General features: G+C 37.4%; 2 protein-coding genes across 2 annotated transcripts in view; one reads left to right on the top strand and one right to left on the bottom strand.

Annotated features, from left to right (window-relative positions):
- The window catches only part of LOC120432647 (serine/threonine-protein kinase ULK2), a 62,772-nt gene that overhangs the window by 22,777 nt on the left and 16,030 nt on the right, over window positions 1-23,965 (bottom strand). The window lies entirely within an intron of this gene.
- On the top strand, window positions 1,719-18,582 carry LOC120432649 (uncharacterized). The gene is made up of 6 exons (XM_039597894.2): window positions 1,719-1,879; window positions 9,686-10,412; window positions 15,829-16,067; window positions 16,140-16,648; window positions 16,706-16,931; window positions 16,994-18,582. Exons 2-6 carry the CDS (start codon window positions 10,366-10,368, stop codon window positions 17,449-17,451), a joined length of 1,479 nt encoding a protein of 492 aa, XP_039453828.1. The 5' UTR covers window positions 1,719-1,879; window positions 9,686-10,365; the 3' UTR covers window positions 17,452-18,582.

Below are 23,965 nucleotides of genomic sequence, written 5' to 3'. Positions count from 1 at the left end.
TCAAAAATTCATATCTTGGCGGCAGATTTTTTGACCATGTTTCTCTATGGCTCAAAAGTTGCGGATTTTAGTCCCCTAAAACATATCAAAAAATCTCGAAAATCAAAAAATACGTATTTTGGGAAATTGAGTTTTAGTGAAAAAAAAGTTGATTAAAAAATCTGCCAATTTTTTTTCCGTGTACCTATTTTATTTAAGTCCTCAACAATACCTACAACTTTGCCGAAGACACCAAATTGATCCGAAAATTCACTCAAAAGTTACAGCTGTTTGAATATTTACATACCATTTTTGTATGGACAGCAGCCAAAATTGTAAGGAGACTTGTATGGGTGAACCAATGACACAAAATAGCTTATTTGGTCATAGGGAAGGCCCCCACAAAGTTTGAGTCAAATCAAAAAATACAAAAAATAAAAATGGTCGAAATCGGCCGATCTCGTAGAGAGTTGCTCATGTACGAGAGTTTCATTCTGCGATGTCCCAGATAAATTCCCTGAGTGATTCCAGGAGCTCTTCCTGGCCCAGCGAAAAAAACATCGCTAATTCCAGCGAAGACAGCTTCTGGATGGATACAACCGCATCGACTCCATAAACAACTTCCATTCATAATTATAAAAAAAATACAATCTCGCCTTCAACTTTCTTAAGATTTCGTGACTTCAACTCCAGGCTCTCAAAAGCCACTCATTTATTATTCTTGCAAAAAAAAAAAGATCGATAACAATACTCTCTACTTTTGGCCAAAAATAAATTGGTTCCACTTTGACAGTTCCAAATTGAGGCCGTTTTGCGAACCACTATTCAGCACCCAGAGTTTTACATAGAAGTCCCTTTGACATCAAATTTCGAAAGATGACTTAGTCAAATGCCAAAAAAAGGGTCGTACCGCCACACCGTCACGAGAATGGACCTCGAATTAGGGAGTAAAAAAACTTCACGAAAATAGAAGAGTGGTCGGGAGAACTTTTTCCGATTTTGTGTGAATTGCCAAAAAATGACCCTGTTAATAATTTCATGATAATTTTGCATTAGTTTTTTAATGAGACCAAATATTATTATCTTAAAAGTGTTAAATTATTATTACTTTTTCAGATACAAATATCAAATTATTGAAGTTTGATGTCTTATTTTAGCATTAAAACATCAACCAGATTTTTTACAAATTCCTTCAGCTGCCAGAGTCCAACAAAACTAATCCATCATTCATTACCCTACGTCATTCCACGCTACACTGGAAAATTTATCGAGAGTAAAATCACTCAATCATTCATCCCCATTTTAGATGCAGTCAGTCACTCTTAGTAGCAAAGGTGCGCTATTATCTCTTCCCTCGGTCCCTCCCCCTGCGACCAGGTGAGTGATAATTGCACAAAAAGGTCCCGCCAAGATTGTCGCGAGAGTACTATAGTTACACACAGTCAATATCGTCGCAAATAGTAAACAAACACGACGAGAAGTGCACTTTTGCTCTCAATCGCTTGTTGGTGTGTGAGCGTAAAGGGACAGTCAATTCCACATATCGCGTGATCTTTTATTTTTAGTTCTCTCTTTTTATTGAGCTTCGTATTACTCGAGGTTGGTATTGGTGTGTTCTCGGACGAATCTTCACTCTGTGTATTGATGCCGCGCACGCCACGAGAGAATCGTGAGAGAACGCGAGAGGGAGCAAAATCCCGAGTCGAAGCGTGGCCTAGCATGAAGTCCGGAGTTGAAATGGTCCGGTAGTAGCAAACTAAACGTGGTCGAATCGGTATCACACGTTGGGAGCTCTGCTAGTGGCGATAGAGAGAGAGCGTATTCGTTACGTCGCGGTTCGTCGGTTGTCGGAAACTTTCGTGTGGAGTGGCGTGATTTCGCGAGTCGTTCCCGAATTACGGTAATTAACCCTTTTTTGTCAGGCTTGACCTGGAGTTGTGCGTAACGATCTTAAAGTTTAAAAAATGGATGACTAACCATCATGAGTACAAATAACAACACCATCAAGGGTTTTAAAGAATGGTGCGGTCGAACCGGTTTATGCAACTCTTCAACTAGCCGCAGACCATGCGTTTTTACGACGATCCGGGAACCGACCAAGGAGTTACACGCAATCTCTTGGACTCTCACTGCTGCTGCTGCTCACTATCTCCACGATTCTTCGAGTAACTTCGGCTGAGCAGCTCTGCGTCTGGGCGGTGTAATGTTGTTGTAGATCAGCGATTAACTCTTGGGATACCAAGCTAAATTTTTAGGTTCTACCTTCATCACTGGACTTCGGTAGAAGCTCAAATTTTGAAATGATCTTCAAGCTGTTGACTCCGCGTTCCTTCGCTTGGTACTCCAGGTGTTAAGAAGCATCGATCGAAAACCGGCGGCGAGGCGGAAAAGAGAAATTACTGAATGATCAGCAGCACTGAGGGTTGCGAGAGGGAACGAAACAGGTGCGGAAGGGTGGTAATGAGCATTTCGTTCAAAAGACCTGCGCTTATCGGAGAACGTTCCTCGGCATTTTTTTTTGTTTTCGAGAGCACCGTCAAGTCGCGAGCAGCTCATAAATCTATATGACGAAAGAAGCCGGACTTGACTTACGCAGATAACGAACGCGCTCGAAGTTTGTGGCGTGAACCTTGGAATCGGGAACGTCCCAAAGTATCATCGGCGATCGTCACTCTCAGCAGTAGACAGACAGATAGCTCAGAAAAAAGCCGTTAAAATGTCACGTGCTCGCAGTGCAGCGGTGATCGATCGAGGAGGAGGACTCTTTCACTGGCTACAGTCAGTCTGGGAGGAACTCAAGAGTGCATTCGAGTCCAGTAGGTTCGAGATTGCAGCACATTGCACGCGGTGACGGCAGAGGTTGTTGATCCGTGGAACCAGTTTCGACGATCGAGAGTAAAGTGTGGTCATTTCTTGGGGCATTCTGTGGAGTATGATTGGGAATGTTGTGATTTTTTTTTATTTGCGCAAGGAAATGAGTGTACGCGATTGAGGGCAATAATTACACATTAAGTTACATTGTAGTAGTTACACCCATTTTATATAGACACTTGGGCAAAGAAGTCGGCTCATAAGATTGACCTACTTTGCATTACATTAACAACTTAATCTTATGATACGATATGACGTGGAAAAAAAATTATCCAACAATTTTATTCGAATTAAAATTACTTTTATTTTATTTACTGTAAATATTAAGGGTTTTGTTCAAAACTCAACATTCAAGATAAGATTTTTTTTTAATTTACTGCACATGTTCCCATAAATGATCCATATGAGCAATTTCCAACATATTTTTAACCTTTTTTATTTAGTTCAAACTTTGTTAAGGCCTTCCCTATGACCTAAAAAGACAACTATAAAAATCCCCATACAATTTTGGCGGCTGGCCTTACAAAAAGTTTACGTAAATGTTTGAAAATGCCAATTTTATTATATTTTAACAAAATATCCCTAAATCCCAAAATTGCTATACCATCGATTTTTTTTTATGAGAACTAAATGGAAAAAAATGCCAATTTTTAATTAGCCTTTTTTTACAAATAATCAATATCCCAAAATCCCAAAATTTGCTATACCTTCAATACTTTTCGATGAGGACTACACGAAAATAAATAATTAACTAATTATGTTTTTAATTAACTTTTCATACACAAAAAATCTATTCTGGAGTTTTTTTTTTTGAAAAGGTCCAATAAACCAAATTTTAAGTTTTTGCTTTTTGAATGTTTTTAAATACCCCTGACTCCCGAAAAGCAAAAACTGGAAATTTGGTTTATTGGACCTTTACAAAGAAACTCAAAATTTTTCCTAAATCCGTATTTATTCTTGTTTTTAATGAGGACTGTTCAGAAGAATGGTACACGGTAAAAACCGAAATTTTTAACTGACTTTTTTCACAAAAACCTTTTTCCAAAATCCGTATTTTCTTTCAATTTTTTTAAGAGGACTGTTCAGAATAAAATGATGCACGAAAATCTGCTATTTTGTTATAATCTTATTTTTCAAAAAGAAATCAATTTCTCAAAATTCGTTTTTTCCGCTTTCGAAATATTAGGAAAACATTGCCACTTTTTTAATACTCTATTTGAACAAAAAAAAAACAATTTCCGAAAACCGGATGTTTTTTATTTTTTTCTAAATAGCCTTTTGTCAATTTTTTAATTATTTTTTTTTTTATAGAAAAATCATTTCCCAAGATCTGGATTTTTATTCTATTCAATAGTCCATACCAAAAATATTATATTTTTTTATATTTTGGATGAGAACTATTCAGAATTGTAAATATTGTTATTCACATTAAAAAAAACCATTTCTCAGAATTTATATTTTTAAATCAGACGCAAACCCGCATCATATAATGGTAGAACTTGTTAGAAAAATAATGCCGAACCAAAAAATAATAATTTTCAACTTTTTTTAGATATTAAGGGGACTAAAGCGCATTTTTTGCCACAAAGTTAAACATTTTGAAAAAAAAATATGGATATTTATTTTTTTCAATAAGCCAATTTTTGCTCATTTTTTTTATTGTCTTTTTTCACAAAAAATACATCCCAATATCCCAAAATCTGAATTTTTATATTTTGGATGAGGACCATTCAGAATTGTAAATTTTGTTATTCACCTTTAAACAAAAACTTTCTCAAAATCCATATTTTTTTCATTATTGAAAAAAAATCTGACGCAAACCCGCATCATATAATGGTAGAACTTTTTAGTAAAATAATACCGAACCAAAAAAAAGTTATTTATTTTCATTTTTTTATATAGTAAGGGGGCTAAAAATGCATTTTTTTGCCACAGAGTTACACATTGAAAAAAAAAACATGATTTCTCAAGAACAAAAAAATCTAGCAATTTTGTAACGCCATTTCCTGATGTTATAGCCATGTCCGATTTTGAGAAAAAAAAATTGTTGAAATTAGAAAAAATACTATAAGTCATCGCTAATGTTTTTGCCTCTGAAACATGATCACCTTTTTTAATTTTGTATGGAGACTTGTAAGGATTATAAAACATGGCTCCCCTGGGCATACCAAATGTGGGTGCAAAGTTTGAGCCTAATAAAAATATTCATCGTTTACCAAAAGTTTGAAGCAATTTATTTGTCAATAAAATTCAATAAATATTTTTTTAAATGATATCCCAAAATCCATATTTCTTTATTTTTTATTTTTTTATGAGGATTATTTAAAAAAAAATTGCACGGATAAAAAAATAAAAATTCAGAACTTAATAAAACAATTTCTGAAAATCCGTTTTTTTATCTTTGAAAAAAAAAACTGACGCAAACCCGCATAATGCCAAACCAAAAAAGAGTTTTTTATTTTCATTTTTTATATGTTTAGGGAACGAAAAATGCATTTTTGTGCCATTTTTATCTAAAGTTCTGGCCAAAACTTAAAACTTAACGAACCAGTCAACCGTGTTTAAAATCTACTCATCCCGGACTATGCCTCTAGCAATAATTAAAACTTCCCAAAATCAGCTCTGATAACGAGTACGCGACATCCTCTCTAGACAACATAAGCCAACGAGAGGACATTTAAGCAGTAGAGTTGAACTGAAATGCTACCTCCAGCATACCACCGCAAAGTCAAAAAACCGTTGTCTTCTTCCCTGAGCGCATCCCTGCCTGGATGGTTCCCAGCCACTTCTCCTTTACTTGACAACAACGGCACTGGCGTTGGCTGGTTCGGTTTGGTTTGGCCGGTAATTAAATTATTTAGAAAAAGCCGCCACAAAACTACACAGCAGCAGCAAAGCAGTGTTTGCCATCGTCGTCTCGTGGTCGTCGACAACCACTAGAGCTTATGCTGCGAAATTGGAGAACTGCTGGTACCCAGGACACAGTGCATATGAATCATAGGATACCACCGCCATAATATTGTCGGGGTTGTGGTTTGTTGGCCTGTTTGACAATTTTTTAAGTTTTTTGTGATTAACTTGAGGTCGGTGAACACGATTTTAAATCGTCAAGCCAATGGTAATTTCGACAAGAGAGCACCACACCTACTCAACGTTGTTGTACCATATGCTCGAAAATGATTCCGAGCAAAAACCGCGACTTTCGGGATCCAGAACCGGGAGATTATGATTTTTTTTGCTGGCCTAACCTCCAACCAAAGCAGAGTCTACTGCAGTTTGCAGACCTGCATAAGCGGAGCACATGTGTGTAGGATGAAGTTTTCGCGCCAGAGTTGGAGTCAAAGCCAGAGAGTCACATGCTGGTGGTGCCCACTTCCCGGAACTCGCGCTGAGGTTTGTGGACGTCGGTGGTGGAAAGTTGCTGTTTTAAATTGAGTTACGAGTCGGTCTTGTTTAATTGTTTTTCGGGTTGTATTTTTTGCTCAACAACTCCGCACATGAGGGTTAACGGCGAGACCAAGATCTGTGGCAATCGGATTGATGCTGGCGCAGCAGCAGATGGCAAACGCGAGCATTTCTCGAAACAATTCCACTGATGCATTCGAAGAAGACGGGCGTCGTTTAATCGAAACAACCTGCAAACCGGTTTTTCGTCCTAAATGCTGCGGCGGTTCATCGACCAAAAAGGGAATCCGTAGGGGCACGGTGGGAGGTTTGTCCTTCGACGGCCAAGGATGAAAGCGAAACAAAGCGGTTGATTCGCCGTTCAAGCAGGTTCGTCACGCAATTCCACCCGGGTCCATCCATCACGGAACCGCGCAGTGATCGATTCAGCTGGCGGTTCTTTTCTCCAACTGCTGTTGTTATTTTCCTCGGGACAAACAAACCTTGACATAGTTTGGGTGGACGCGCGCATTCGTCGATTTTCCAATTTCCTCCGTGTCTTTGTGGAAAACACGAGACCGGACTCGGACGAAATCCATCATCACTTGGCGGCGGCGGCGGCGGCAGGGAGAACCTGCCGTGACCGGGGGAGGAACGTCCGATTGACAAGCCGGCTTTTTATTATTGAGCGGTGGTATTGTTAGTACCAATTCTGACGACGTTGCTCCGTTGATGAGATTTAATTCGCTCGATTGAAGCGCCTTGACTGTGGTGGCGTCAATTCCTTCTGGATTCATTGGCGAAGACTGCGATTTTTTTTTTCAACAAGTCAGTCTGCAGTAGCAGGTTGGCGAACGGAGCATTTCCTGGCCCATTGGCGATGGCGTGACCAGACCGAGCTAAATTTTGGGATATAATTATAACCGGGCAATGCCATACTGTACGCGCCGGACTAATCAGATGATGTTAATGGGTTTGTTCGCGCCACGTGGTTCGTGACGAAGGTTGTGTCATTTATGGGTTTTATTTTTCGATTATGAAACATTAATCATCGTTCTTGCTGAGCTATGATAAATATATCTTTAATCTAAATTTAAAATAATCTTTTCGATAACAAAATTTTTGTGTAATTTTCAATTTTCAATCCCATATATTTGATATTCGAAAAACTAATAAAATATTTCGAAAAAAAATGTTTATTTCGTTGTCTTATTTTGACTGGCAAGCCCCAACCTGATCTTAAGTGATTTCAAATTTTTAAATCCAAGATTGCATTTTGTAATTTTCAAGGCAATCAACTATTCAAATTCGACAACAAAAAAATATGATAAATTTGGGTTATTGGTCTTCATTTTATCAGTGATTTAGTAAAAAAATAAACATCTGGTTCGAATTCTGAGACCTAATGTTTCAGAATTCGAACCAGATGTTTATTTTTTTTACTAAATCACTGAGAAAATTAAGACCAATAACCCAAATTTATCATTTTTTTTTGTTGTCGTTCGTTATTTCGTTGTTGAATTACACAGTAAAAAAATGGTAATATTACATCTGAGAAGGGGTACACAGTCAAAAAATCATGGAAATATTACATCTTTTGTCAGAAAAAAACGTGTAATTTGTGTCATTTTACCACTGTTACTTGTTATTTTACCACTTTCCTGCTGTAATGTCACTTTTCTAGTCTAAATTGAAGAAAAATTACATCATAAAATAGGTAATATTCAACCTTCCAAAATTACACTTTTCAATTTTGCCCATTTTTTACTGTGTTTTATGTCAGAAAATAACCTCTGAAAATGTGTAATTTTAGCAACTTTTATGAAGTAATTTTACCTCAATTTAGACTGAAAAAGTGACATTACAATAGCAAAATTGTGATGTAAAAAATAAAAAGTAATATTCAACCTTCCTAAATTACAGCTTCCAAATATACACAATTTTTACTGTGTAGATTGCGTCTAAATTCATTAAAATTTTCAAGTTTTTTGAAGAAATATTTTCTTGGACCCCGATTTAAAAAATAGGAAGTGATGAGAAATTAATTTTAAGGAGCATACAAACAAAAAAAAAGAATTTTGGGTCATATGACTCATGAGGCATTTTGAGCATGTTTGGATTTATTGTTTACGTCAAATCTTACATTTTTTGAAAACTTATGATTGCACAGCAAATAAAGTACACATCAAAAAATCCGATGGTAAAATCGCATGCAAAAGCATGCCCATCACACTGCATGTACAATTTTTGCAAACACAAAAAAATGTTGCCACCGTCGGGATACAAACCCAGCACCAACAATTAGGACTGGCGCCTTAGCCCACTCGGCCATCAGACCGATGAAAAGCTGTAAGGATAAACGCATACGCTTGACATTTCGGTCAAGTAGGTTTCCCATACCGATGGACTACATATTTCAGGGCGTAAAATTACATAAAATTGCATAAAATAATGCAATTTTTATTTTACACGCAGCTGGATTACTACTTTTTTAGCTGTGTAGTAATGTAACTTCGTGTAAAAGGCCTGGGTGTAAAATAAATTTTGCATTATTTTATTAAATGCTATGTTATATTACACCCTAAAATATGTATCCCATCAGTATGGGAAACCTACTTGGCCGAAATGTCAAGCTCATATACGTATGCGTTTATCTTTTCAATTCTTCATCGGTCTGATGGTCGAGCGGGCTAAGGCACCAGTCCTTACTGTTGGTGCTGGGTTTGAATCCTGTCGGTTGCAACTTTTTTTGTGTGTAGAAAAAAATATAAAAAATTGAAATAACAAGCCTCGGTTTCAACTTTTGGATGAAAAAAAAAAGAGTTTTAAAATGCATTTTACACGCGTCCAGATGCTTTCCAATCATAAGTTTTCAAAATATTGATGAAGGATTTTTTTCGCGAAAAAAACTTCTCGTAGGACTGCACATTGGTATTTCATAAAAATTAAAAATGTTTTCAAAGGAGTTCAAACTTGCTAAATAAGACTATAAACGCAGGAAAATGCATTTTAACTGGTTTTCGGTTGATTAAACTTTAATTTTCATTAATATTTTCAAGTTTTTCGAAAAAAATATTTTTTTTTGCCCCTGATATTATTTAGGCCGATTTTGAAAGGGTGGGGGGGGGGGGAGGGGGGTCATAAACTTTGAAAAATATTTGCAACAGCCTTACAATAAATATATATTAATTTAAATTTTAAATTTAACAATTTAATTTAATTTTTGCTTTTTTATGTAAAATAAGATTATTTTAGGTATAATGCTCTAAGGATCAAAGTCAATTCTGCATATTTATTTAGGTAAAAAATGCTTGAGTATTCATATAGAAAAAAACTTCATTTGAACTATAAATGTTCAGATTTTTTTTATCTAAAATTAAACTGTATGAAACTTTATTGGTACTTTGTGTAAAAATGCACTAAATTTATTTTTCTTTTCTTTTTTCTTTAGATTTCAAAAACAATCATCTGGCACAAAACTCAAAACAAAGTTTGAAAATTCGAACTCCTCAATCGCTGCCGCGTGCCACATCCAGAACCACCAATAATTCTAACGTCTCGATAAGATTAGTACTGCACCACTCAAACTAATCGCCCAAAACGGTAGCACCGGTCCAACATCACCGAGGTCGCCCATCGAATGAAGATTCCCGCGCCAACGTTGTTACTTGAAAACCAAAAAAAAGAATCATCACCAACCGTCCTCACGCAATCGAGGCCTAATAATGAATCACACTACTCCAGAAACGTCGTGGTCGAAGTCCGTGCTAGAAGCAGCGCGACTCCCTTCGTCGACCTAATCGTCGGTTGTCGTTTGTCGTCCTGTGGGGGGTTCCAACGTCGAGTCGAACCAGAGTGTACCTCAGTGCGAAGCAAGAAGTGAACCAGAGCAGAGCCCACTGAAGCATTTGGAAGAGCAGGAGCACAAGTGAGAGTGATTTGGAGTGTGTGTTTTTTTTTCGGGGGAATTCGAAACAGATTAGGACCGAGTGTGGCCGATTGTGATAAGAAGACGGGTCGTTTTCTGGGGACACAGTGATAAGGAAGAGCTTTCCAGGGAGGGAGGCAGTGATTTTTAAAAGGGGAGAGGGTGAAGGCTGCGAAGATCAACAGCGCTGACCGTGTAGTACAATGAAGCCCAGATTAGCCGGTGGATTAGCGTTGGTGCTGGCGTTGAGGTGAGCTGAGCTATGACCTGGGTTCCGCTGGGAGAACGGTGTGATCTGGAAGTGATAGACGGTACCGCGTTGACGGGTAATTGGATTCTACACAGATTACCTCTGTGGGAAGTGAGTTTGAGTACTACCTGGTATAGATGACTGAGCGAGGTTGTACGGAATGCAGTTACGCAATGACTTGCCGTTTGGTACACGCGACTACGACGAGGTGTGACTATCGAGCCGGTCGTTTGACCTTGACCGTTACTGTGACTAGTCACACTCCAGCTCTACAACTACCACCCCATCAAACTATCGATTCCAGAATACTGAAACCACTAATCAAGTCCACATACTAGAACGGGGTTTTAAAGTACAAACAGGGAAGTTCAGCGACCTGCTGGAAACGCACGCGACCTGAATAGCTTGAGCAGAGGTTCATCGAACGCCGCTTAGTTCACACAACGCTTCGAAGTGTCCCAGTGCGTTTGTGATTAATTAGAGCCGACTCGTGGTCCAACAATCCTTCTAATTAAATCTTCTGATACGTCTGAAACTACTTAAAGGTTGACGAGGCGATGTCGCGCGTCGCACATGTGCAACTCTCACCAACCCGTAATGATATAAAAATACACCCCGAGTACCGAGAGAGCGAATTCAATTTCACCTCACCGCGAACGCGTGGATGGAGTGTCCAGGGAGCTCTGCGCTGACTATTATTATTATTATTACTGTCCCAACTCCAACTCCAACACACCGCAGACTTGAGGGCCGTCGTTTTGCTTTAAGGAAAGTAACAAGTAACTGCCGGGGAATGGTTTTCGTGGTTTTGGTGGCTGGCCGGGTTGGTGCAATAAAATGACCAAGATTAGCGAACGCAACTCCACTCGACGACAACTCGACGCGCGGTTTGGACAAGCTATGGTGTTGGAGTTGTAAAAAGTGATTTTCCTGGTGGATTGGGATTGTAACGAGGAGGGATAACGAGGTTAAAATCGAGCATGATAGAAAAAAATTCTAATTTTAGATATTGTGTAAATAAAGTAATAATAAAAGTCTATTTGAATAAAAATAGAAAAAAAAAGTTGACTCACAATGAATGACCGATTTAATTGTTTTATATGATTTTAAAATGAATAAATTTGTGCAGCAACTGTTTGCCAAGAAGTAGCATCACCTTAAAAAAGTGAAATCTATAGAATAAGGTGTTTTTTTCAGTTTTGAATAACTGTATTACATTTTCAACTACTGAATGTAACATTTTTCAAAAATATAAGAATCAATAAGATCTTACCTTCTTCTACAAATAGTATATATGTATGTATTTAATTGATCAACCGTAAATTTAAATTTTATTTTATAGAAATATTTTTATTTCTACCTGAACATTATTCAATACTTTTTTTTTGTTTAATAAATATATATTTCTTTTTGGGATTTTCCTTTCTATTTTCAAATGATATTGATTTTCGCTTTGGAACTCAATGTTGTAATGAACTGAGTTTAATTATGGTTAAAATATGTTTCAAGTCTAGAATTTTACAATTTTTGTCTATATTCGATCAATGACAAAAATAATTCAAATTTAAAATAAATTTAAAAAAAATCTAAAATCTTGTGCAAAAACTTTTTTTTTAAATATTTAAATTAATAAACATTTAAAGTTTTCATCCCTCGGCACGTTTTATCGAGGGTGAAGAGACAAATAAAATCAAATTCAAAAACATTTGTTCAAAGAATCATAGTTTAGCTAAAGTCAATGCTATGCGAAATTTCTGAAAAATCATGAAAAAAAAATAATTCAAATTTTGGTAAAACTTTTCTAGTTTTTGAAGAAAAAAAAAAACATTGAAAATTATATTTATACTTGTCAACATTTGTTGTCTAAGGATAGAAAAATAATGTTTTTAAAACAATTGTTTTGCTTCCTTTCCGCAAAACAATAATGAAGGCAAAATGATTTCAAAATTTCAAGAAATGTTTGTAATGATCTTAGGAATTAAATTAATAATGTTATTCCTTGACTAGAAAATTAAAAGAAAGGGAGTCAAATTATAGAGCATTTGAAAATGTAAAAATGCTGGTTGCATTTTTTTTTAAATTAAGGTTTTGCCTTACTCACTGAGGTAAGGCTATAATCCTGCTCTAAAAATGAACTTTTTATTAAAAGCTCGAAGACCCACCTTCATGTATACATATCGACTCAGAATCGAAAACTGAACAAATGTCTGTGTGTGTGTGTGTATGTATGTATGTGTTCAAAAATCTTGCCAAGTTTTCTCAGCACTGGCTGAACCGATTTTGATCGAACCAGTTGCATTCGACTTAGTTTAGGGTCCCATACATCGCTATTGAATTGTTTGAAGTTTCGATAAGTAGTTCAAAAGTTATGTATAATAATGTGTTTTCACATATATCCGGATCTCAATTATATGCATGTAAACGATGTCCGGATCCATCATCCGACCCATCGTTGGTTAGGTAATCAAAAGACCTTTCCAACAAGTCCACAACATCGAAGATCTGGTAACCCTGTCTCGAGTTATGACCACTTAAGTGATATTTATGTACTTTTTTGAAGCCGGATCTCACTTAAATGCATGTAAACGATGTCCGGAACCATCATCCGACCCATCATTGGTTAGGTAATCAAGAGACCTTTCCAATGAGTCCACATAATTGAAAATCTGGCAACCCTGTCTCGAGTTATGACAACTTAAGTTATATCTGTGTACTTATTTTTCAGGACCTAAAAAAATAGCTTAAATATGTGTCCAAACTACTCATATTACCCATTGTTGGTAAAAAGTGAGGAAGGCATCAACCACATAGGTGGATTAAGTTAGTTTTTATATTACTAGTCACATTAAAAAAATATATTCAAACATTCATAACTCAAATGTTTGGTTTTGTTTTTGTTTGGCAAATTTAACAAAAACATTAAAAAATATAAATTGGAATTAAAAGTAAGGCACTTTATTCGCAAAAACATTCAAAAGTGACAAAAAATCAAAAGGTCAAAACAATATATTTTGAAAAAAAAAAACATTGCACTATCATTACATCTGAAAACGATCCTGATGCTTTTTTCGTTTTACAATAATCATTTTGTAAAGGTTGTTGGATATTTTTTCCCCTGTAATGGGAATTTGCTGTTTAAATAATGTTTTCTTAAACTTAGCATAAAATATCATTGCTCTTAAAATCTATGGGTGTACAAACAAAAAATAAATAAAAAATGATTGAAAAAGACCATATTTTTATTAAAATTATGGAATTAAACAAAATAATGTGAGCTTTAAACAAATAAAATAGTCCTTCATAGCAAATATATTTCCTCTTTAAGATTGTTGTTGTTGTTTAATTAATATTAGTTTCCTATTTATATTTGTGCAATTGTTTCTATTTAAATAATCTTTAACGTTTACAATTTAGCAATTTATTGTTGGTTAAATATATCACCTGGGACGAACCAAGTGATAAAATACGGATAGAATAGAATACAACATAAATTCCTTGTAAGTTTTAAAAGTTTTTTTAAAATCTAAAGATGATTAAAATAAATATTGCAAAAAATAATCATCAGGAAATACAATTAATTAAACAGCTTACAGGAACTAAAAATGGAATTTAAATATAAAAATCGTCTTATTGTAACTCCAAAATTCATGTAAAATTGCTATCAGCTCAATTCTTGAAGCAGATTAAAATAATGTTGCGAAGAAGATTTTTTTGTATTTTTTTTTCTATTTCAATTCGGTTTTATTGGTGAATAATCAAGATACAATAAGTACTTTAGAGGTACATTACAGAGTTTTGGAATTCCTTTCAGCTCTGTGTTACATCATAATCCATTTTGGAACAATTATTGCTTGTAAATAAAGATGTCACCAATTTTTGTATTTTTAAAGTGAGATTTAAAGCAAAAATAATTTTTAATGTTCTTCTTGTTTAATTTGCTATGAAAAATAAATGATTATATTACATCATGGAATGTTGGCAGATTGTGTCAGAAAAATGTGTTATTTTACCTCTGAAAATATGTAAATTTACATGTTTCGACTTGTTATTTCATATACACATTACACATAAATTGAGGTTAAATTACAACGATTTTTTCAATCGTTCTTGTTTTCACTTTGTTGACATTTATATTTTTTGACAAATCGATCATTTTCTGTCCCATTTCACCCTAATGTTCCTCCATTTCACTGCATCCAATCCCATTCGCCAAGCCGGAAGACGCTTAAAGTGAGACTTGCTCTTTGCTGTCAGCATGTTTTCGTTTTTTTTTTCATTTCTTTCTACCAGACTCCACCTCCTCCCATCTCTTTGGAAGAAAGTGAATCGACAACTTCTTGATGAAACGCTCTGTTTTATGACCCAGGTGCACCTAGGGAGACCGACTTTTAAAGGCGGCAATTACAATCTACACACAACTGAGAGTTGATACCGCTATGTGCGATGTGGCTTTTGACTTCTTCAATCAGTATGTGTCAGTGAATTTCGCACTCCTACCTATATTGAACGAATATTGTTCGCAACTTTCCCAGAAGAACCCGACCTCCGCGCCGGAGGTGATAACACGCTGACCTAGTCCTGTTCTATACAGTGAATTTCACCCAGCTACTTAATTCAATTATTCAAAACACGCTGCTCGGAACTCCGCCAAGCTTCGCGGCAGCAGCAATAACATCAATGAACAAACAGCTACAACAATCACGACTTGAAGCGCCAACTAGAAGTTGGGTTCAACAGCTTTCGGCACAATAATTCAATTTGGGATTTAGTGGTGGACTCCGTTCGTTTTGGGGGGTTTATAAATAGGATTTTATACCTCAACCTGGATTGTGGTTTGCGTCCTTGTGGGCTTCCCCAAAAATAAAAGTCCTACGCAGCAGGTATCGATCCTGATACGGTGCGGTATTCCGCGTCAACACGTGACGTCCGGTTGGGACAGTGATTGCGAAGTCATGGCCTCATATGAAGTAATACTCGTACAAAGGTTACTCAATTCGAGGGAATTGATATCGCCGTTGAAGTCGTCGTCAGCGCATTCAATTTGTTTTGATAACAAAACGGGACTTGTTTTGCGTTGAACTACGATCGGTATCAAACAGAAGTGTTTCCATCTCTACCATTAGTAACAACTTGAGAATTTGAACAGTTTGAAAGTGCAATATCTTGTTCGCACGAAACACGCTATTGATTAATTTCTGCGTCACACTGATCAAACAGCTGGAATCAATCAAATTGTGCTTATCAGCAGCAGCAGCGCGTACTCATACGGCAAACAGGTCCAAAGGTTCCGGATCGATACTGCTCTCTCACGTCCATCCCGTCAACGCGCGACGTAGTCGCTGCAGCACCCCAAAATATTCATGTCAGACAATAATTAATCAATTTTCTATTATTTCTTCCCCGAACCCCCGTGAAGCATCTGTTTGCAGTCGATTTCACGCGGAACCTGTGCCGCAGCGGACGGTGACGACGACGACGACGATTATCACTACGACTATGACGACACGTACGGCGAGTACGAAGATGACAAGCCCGCCGACAGTGACAAATTGTCCTCGAGTAGTACGACGACGCCCACTTCCACGACCATCGCCGCCGGAACTACGTCGTCAACGACAGCCGGCGTCCCGCAGTGGGGCAGCGACGAGGACGACGGTAATTTGTCTGGACAGCGAGTCCATTGTGCCCGATATTAATTGCTTCCGCATTTTTTGTTGCTTACCACAGCATCGGCGAGTTATCCCTGTCCACGGGGTTGTTCCTGCGAGGATGGGACGCGCTTTCTGAACTGTTCCCAGCGGTCACTGACCGAGGTGCCGGCGGATCTACCGAGGAACGTAATCCGGCTGGATCTTTCTTGGAACAATATTAAGCGAATCCCGGTGGAGGCGTTCCAGAACATTACGGAGGTGCGGGATCTGTGGCTGGATCGGAACGTGATCGAGGAGCTGGACAAGGAGGTGTTTATCGGGTTGACCCGGCTGGACGTGCTCGGTTTGAGTGGGAACCTGCTCGAACATCTGGCCGTGGATAGCTTCGTTGAGGCGCACTCCCTGAGGAGGTTGGTCTTGAGTGAGAATCCGTTGGTGGTTCCGGATGAGGGACCGTTTTTGCAGCTGCCCGAGCTGGAGGAGCTGGAGTTGGCGAATTGCAATCTCACGGAGGTGACTCACGAGTCCTTTGGAGGACTGGAAGGACTGAAGTCCCTGAATCTCGCCGGGAATATGTTCGATGAGGTAAGATTCTTATATAGTGGACTACTCAGTGTATAACTATTAAATTCCGTATTACAGGAACTCAGCACCGAGGTCTTTGAACCGCTGGTCAACCTGCAGCGGCTCCACATGCCGCCGCTCTCCGAGGACACCGTCCGCGAGCTGTGCGACGTGGTCAAGTCGATCGACGTGGTCGACATCACGACGCACAACGTCAGCTGTTTCTACCTGGCCTCGGAGACGTCCTACGAGGAAAGCATCATCACGCAGCGTCCGAGCACCACGGAGACCCCGAAACCGAAAGGTGAGAAATTCCGCACAATTCCCGGAAGGATCGTCCCAACATTTCACTTTCCCTCTTTCCAGTCGTCCCTGTGGCGCCAAGCAGTACCACCACCACCAAGCCGACGAGGAAACTCGTCAAAACGGAGAACGAAATCGAGGAAGAAGTCAAGACTACGGCGGCCCCCAAGCTAACCGCGTCAACCCGAAGATCAACAACTCCTTCAACGACCACCACAACTACGGCAGCCCCCACCGTCAGCGGGCCATCCTCCGCGTCCATAACCCACTCGGTGGACGCGGACCCCGCCGTCACCAAGCAGGTCGAGTCCCCCGGAGAGCAATCCCTCCTAGCCTCCATCAGCTCGGAAACCATGAAGCAACTCCTGCTGGGAATCTGCGCAGCCGGCGTGGGAATCCTCCTGGTCGGGATCATCTGCCGGCGAACCGGACTCAAGAACAAGTTCTGCGGCTCCAAGCGGCGACCCGCGCCCACCGACCAGGTACGACCGGCCGAGGAAGTCCCGCTCAACAAAGTGTAAGGCTAGCGCGGCCCGAACCCAATTCCAATTCTGTTCTCGATTCTTACTTTCAAGTGCGTGTGTGATATTACTTAAAAAGTATTAGATTACGAAGAGGACGCGAGAGACAAACCGACGATGACGAAGCCCGTGATTTGCCGAGCAAATAGCAGCGCAGTGACGACCACGAATCGTACGATGTGGCGCAATTCTCCAGGAATGACCGGGGCGCACTGAATAATGAGCAAAAACCAGCGTGTGTGTTCTTGTAAATATAGCTTGTAGGAAGAGGGTCGCGCAGGTAACAAGGTGTGAATCAGTGTTGTTTGAACACGTCATGTGCGTTGAATGAACGAGAAGAAGACTGTGCGCAGAGTAAGTAGGTTAAACCCCTCCCGAAACACTTCACCAACACTCGCAAACGGGCAGGTGAGACATTCCTCGTTGGAACCCAAAAGGAATCCAAGTGCGCGATAAGAAAGCGAAAGAGAGTAGCGATAAGAAGAATTACCGGATTCGTTAAACATTAAGTTTTCTTCTGTTTTTTATTAGACTGTACTGTAGGACTTCTTATGGAAAAGCAAAAACAATGAACTCGAACCAAAAATGAAGCTAACCCCACACAAACAAATGTTTAGAGGAACAAACAACTATTTGTATACGCAATTTTCGCAAAGTCTGCTCTTCGGGAGATGATCAAATACCAAGTAGGCAGTAGCTTGTAATCCCCACAAAAAAAAATCAAGTTAGTCAAATGTAGTAAATATTTGAACACAGCAAACCATACAAACATAGTATAGTTACGCGTTTAGCGACCAGTGAACAAAAGTAGCACCCAACTTTGCACACCGTCATACAGGTGACAAAGTTTTAAAGGACTGCCAGTGTGCTAATGCAAAAACAATACCCTCGGGTGGTGCATACATATAAATACTGTTTCCATTCAAGAGTCAACTTCATCCCGCTTTCATACATAAATACATACATACATAAACGACACATCATACACAATTGCTAGTGATTTGTAGGCACTTTTAGGTAAATCCAAACTTTTGTGTACCACTATTATACGCGGAGAAGGCAACAGGATTGTAAGCAAACAATATGGTAGTGAAATAAATTTGCAAAATGTGGTAGTTGAAATAAACTTTGGTGAATGTGTGTTTTTATTCAATAGATTTAAGCTAAATTAATAACTAATTTAACTTACCAAAATCAGAAAAACTCAATCACGCATCGTGATTCACGATCGACCCATCAAACAAACCGGGATACACGTGTAGCTTGCATGCAATATTGAGCGCAAGTGAGGTGGTGGTTTGGTTACATACTTTTCGGGCGTAAACGATGGAACCGAATATAATTGAGACAGACTAATTCAATTAATATTGGATTACACCTATGCCTAATTTGATGACCTGATTTTGAATATAAAAGTATTAAATACATTTAAATTTTTGATTTCTGATATTGATTTTGATATTGAGATTAAATCCAACATTAGTATAAAAACGAATCTATTTAAAAATGTGGGTTTCATTCATATTTCGAATGATTATTATACACAAACTTTGTATTTGATCATGTTTTTAGACCATATAACTCAAACTATTATTTGTTTACGGTTTTGGTTAAAGTAATGGGTTATAGAAATTAAATAGGTGACACAGTACAAAAAGTGCCATTTTGGAAGGTGTAAAATTGGATGGTGTATTGATCCTTGCACTGTAACTTGGATTTGGCCCGAACTTTTCTCTCGCAATTTGCAACAAGAATTAAAAATAAAACTAGATAGCCAGTTGTTGTTTATTTGCATTTCCAGTCACATTTTTCACCAAACTGAACTTTCGCACTTCAAAATTGCGAATGACAGATGAAAAACAAGCGAGTATCCTCGGCTCGCTTTGATTATTTGTTAAGAAATTTAGAACTTTTCGAGCCCGTTTGACAAGTGAAGTCGTAATAGTGCGATCGATAGCAATAATTTAGAGCAAAGTCCAATTTAGTGGGAATTGCGCTATAATATTATTTTTTCATGTAATTTTACCTAAATTTATGTGGAAAAAAAACACTAATACAGAAGAAGATGTTACTCATTTTTAGGTAAAACATACGTGGGTGTACAGATTATGGAGTAAAAGATGATCGAATTGTTCACCTAGCGCTCACATGTGTTTCGGGACCAATACATACATACATACAATTGCGCTATAATATTATTTTTTCATGTAATTTTACCTAAATTTATGTGGAAAAAATACACTAATACAGAAGAAGATGTTACTCATTTTTAGGTAAAACATCTCATTTTCTTTGACACAAAACCTAAATCTATCCTTGCCCTGATAAAAAGTTCAAGAAACAGGATATCGTTGCCAAATAAAATTACTAGGGTATTTGTCCCTATTTTGGGCCTACTAAGCAGAGCGCACTTTTAATTTGATGTATTCTCAAAGGCTGCTATTGGCAGCCTTGTTTGTTTTACATGAATAAGTTGGTTTTTTAATGCTTAAGTCGTACATTATCAACATTTTGATAAAAATGCCTTATATCGCTGTAAAAGCACAAAAAACTATAACACTTTTTGTCCCTATTTTGGGGATATTGCTCCTAGCAAACGACCTTCTTAGTGCATATTTTCGGCCTACCTTCTGATTGGTCGAAATCTCGAAGCACGTGGCGAACTTTTTTGACGTACGGTTCAGCCCCAGCTCGTACAGTTCAGCCCCAAAAAGTGCGGTCACCGAACAGGCTAAATCGTTGTGCGGTTTCAAGCCACAAATCATCGTTAGAATGATTGATTTAACCAGTTACAGTTAAATTACGTGCATAAATTGAATGAGCATAATTTATTTCATTAATTTATGAGCTTTAAACATAATTAAATATTTGTTGCGCAGCCAATTATTTAACCCGTACAACGCGAGTAAGGACTTTAAGATGTGAAAGGCACGCACACACTGTCACAGTTTGTAGAAGTGTCGAATAGAGTTATCTAAGCCCGAGCTCACACACACTAGCACCCCATTTGTTTTGCTGGCGGGTACAAAATTTAACCGCAATCTTTTTCGTGTACGTACACGCAATACATGCGCACGTAGATAACTCCATAGACTGTATATACAGCCATCGTCTCCGAAATTAAGAGAGTAACTTTGATTAAGAATATAATTGATTGGTGTCAGTTTAATGATTGTTTTTTGAAACGGGATGATGCTAACCACCAATAAAAACCTATTTCTGGTGGTTTGAGATTTGGGGGCAGGCTATCATTCGTGTGCCGAGTGATGAAAGCCGTGACGCTGAGTGTCAACAAGCGGTAAGCAAAAGTGGTGAAAATTTTGGACCTAATGGGCAACGAGTAATTTTCCACGAAAAATTGACGAGTGATATGTTTTTTCCGTTTTTTCCTATTTAAAAGGAAAAAGTGAATTATTTTTGCCCACCAAACTGAAGCTAACGACAGTAAGTATCATTGGCAGTTTCCACGTGGCAGTTTCCTGCAAATTGACGGTGGAATGCACAATTTCGTCAAATTAAGTTTGGTTGGCTCAATATAGGTACTAGGCCCAAAATAGGGACAAATACCCTATTACTAATATTTATTGACTGGCTTGATACTTGAAGACATTTTTATAAGTTTTCTAGGCCAACTGACCAACTGAGAGAAATGACTTTTGTAATTATTTATAGTATAATGTTTAAAGCTATGATGCAGGAAAATGATTTAATTTTAAACAGGGTGCTGACTCCAAGTCGAGAAAATTCGGAAATTTGTCAAAATCCATGACAAATTCTGAAAAAGTTGGGAATGTACGATTTTTTACCAATATGTCTGAAAAAGTTAGAAATTTCAAGCATACCTTTTAGATTTTTTTTTTTAGTTATTGATTATTTTCTTCTATATTTTGTACAGTTTCAAATTAGCTAAGTTCAATTTGTTTTGAAATCTTAACTTAATTCTTCAGCTTCCTTTTAATAATTTAATGAATTTTGCATAGAAAAAAATAAGACAGATTTTCAAAACATATTTTTTTATAATCATGATTTTTAATTTATTTCTTACCAAGTTCATAAAAAAAGTAATTTAAAAAATAGCTCTGAAAATAAAGCTGAATTTCTACAGTTTGACTTATTGCTCTGTTTAATTCTGTCACATTGCTTGCTAATTAGCCTTAAAATGATATATTTTGAAAAGCTTTTGTAATTCTTTTTCAAAGGGTGATTGTATGTGTTTATTTCCTGACACGAAATTATAAAGGCATCCTTTTTGAAGTATTTAAAAAAAGAATGGTCAGGTTTCGATTTTTACCAAAAGTATAAATTATTTGATTTTTTTTTAAATTATGTTTGTTTGATGGTCCATATTGACTCAAATTCACTTTTTTTTTTGGTAATGATTTGCTTGCAATTATCTTCTCGGTAAGAAAACAGGCATTTTATTTGAATCTATCGTGAAAAGTCCGAAAATTTGGTGAATACGAAAATAGTATCGGAGTGGCCACCCTGTAGATATCAGCTCCTAAATGAAATTTGAAAAATAAATTGTTGTATTTTTTAAAATTAATTGTATGAAATCAGATTTCCCAAAAAAAAATCACTTCTTTTCCGATATGTTGTCTAACAATATTTTTTTAATAACATAAAAGTGCTATATTTGGCTTTAAATGCAAAAATAACCGTTAAAATTGTTATCTTCCATGAAAATAACTATTTCTTAAGTAATACTATGGTTTTATTATGCTCAGGTTGAAAAAATCGAGAAAGCAGAGACAAAAACGTGAAAAAAGAAATAAACATTGGCATAAAAAGCGAGAATAGTTTAAGAAAATTCTAAACAGAACATCTTGAACTGAAAAAATTCTCTTTATTGTAATTTTGAGAACAAAAAAAAATAAAAGTCTTATTTAAGCTATTTATGGATTTTTATACCTTTGAAATAGGTTCACTGCCCATGTTCGCATAAATGTCCCATATGAAATAACAGCAAGCTGAGAAAAACGCATTTGAAGTTTGTCCCACATATAAGGCTACGTGTTAAGTTTTCGCGAAAAAACTGGATTTCCTCCTGACTTCTAGAACAAAAGACTGGATGTTATAGGCTTTTCTGAAAGAGCACACGATTTTGAACCAAAATGCATCATTGACTCAAAAGTGATGAAAATGCATATGGGACATTTATGCGATCAGGGGCAGTTCACTCCACATAGAAATTAATAAAAATTTCAAACAGACTGTATTTTTTTTAGTTTTGAGTTTTAATGACAAATTTGAACTCAAAATTCAGTCTAACAATATTTTTGAGGTCTGAAAATAACAATGAATAAGTCACAAAAAGGCCAATCACCTGTTCTCAATTAGCAGATCCAACTTTTAAACAGCGTCTCAAACAAAACGATGCACTAATTAATTTACCATGTCAAGCTCTTTGCAAACTCAATTAGACTCTTCCTTCGGCGATAACGTCGGATATTGTCTCAAAGAACGGGTCAGCAACCGGTTCCATGGACAGCAAATATCAACAATCAAAACATCTCAGTTGTTCAATGTTGAAGAACTCAAGCAGTTTCATCATTTCGCGAAGAGAGGTCACCCACGCTAAACGTCTTCCCACAGCAGGCATGCAAACAAGCAGTGTATGTAAAGTGTAAACACATTTGTTTAGACGAAACTCAACCACCAACCAACACTGAATCTCAAATGGTGGTGGGTAAATAGTGCAAGAGTTTGGCATTACTCACACTATTGATTTGCCGACGTTCACACACATGGGCGCGAATTTTTGCGCGCCTTCAATATAAGAGTTGCTTTTTGTTATTTTTCATTGTTTAGGTGTTGAGTGTACAGTACATAGAGTCTATTCTTTCTTTGCAATTTTACAGTGCAGAGGTATAAGGTTAAGCCTCTTTGTGGGTTTCCTGCGTCCGAAACGATGTAATAGAAGGAAATGCAGGGAGCTTACGAAATAAAGCTAGTTTTGTAACTACTTGCTTGTTTCAGCCAGATAATGCATGAGGATTAGTTTTACAAAAGCAATTTAGAAGTTGAACAGCCATTGTGCAATGTCTATTAGTAATATTTTACACGTAAAGCAGTTCATGTAACAGAATAAACGTAATTCAGAAACCATATCTGGAATGATTTGTATACTGAATATCCAAAGGACAGTTGTTATATCAGAATTCAATTTAAATAGAACTCAACCCAAAGAATAATACCTCAAACCAAATCAGCTGCTGTGCCATGTGCTGCGGAATCAGAAGCACGTTTTTCCCTCCTACACAAGGCACACCAAACTGGTATTGATATGTGTGTTACAGAGTCTACTGCAGTCTGTATTTAGTATATACACTAGAGCGGCGTTGAGTTAGTCCTCGTGCGATTTCGCGGTTGAACCAGAACCCAAAGGCATCAGCTCAGCGCACACTTTGTTTTGTCTTTCACTCATCAACGAGTTTTTAAACCGCAAGCCCATTGACGACTTGGTCGAGTGTCGTGACTCGGAAGCAAATCAAGCTTTGTGAGCGATTCCGGA

This window comes from Culex pipiens, chromosome 2, assembly GCF_016801865.2.
Source record: "Culex pipiens pallens isolate TS chromosome 2, TS_CPP_V2, whole genome shotgun sequence".
Lineage (NCBI taxonomy): Eukaryota > Metazoa > Arthropoda > Insecta > Diptera > Culicidae > Culex > Culex pipiens.
This window is presented reverse-complemented; position numbering and strand designations above follow the sequence as displayed.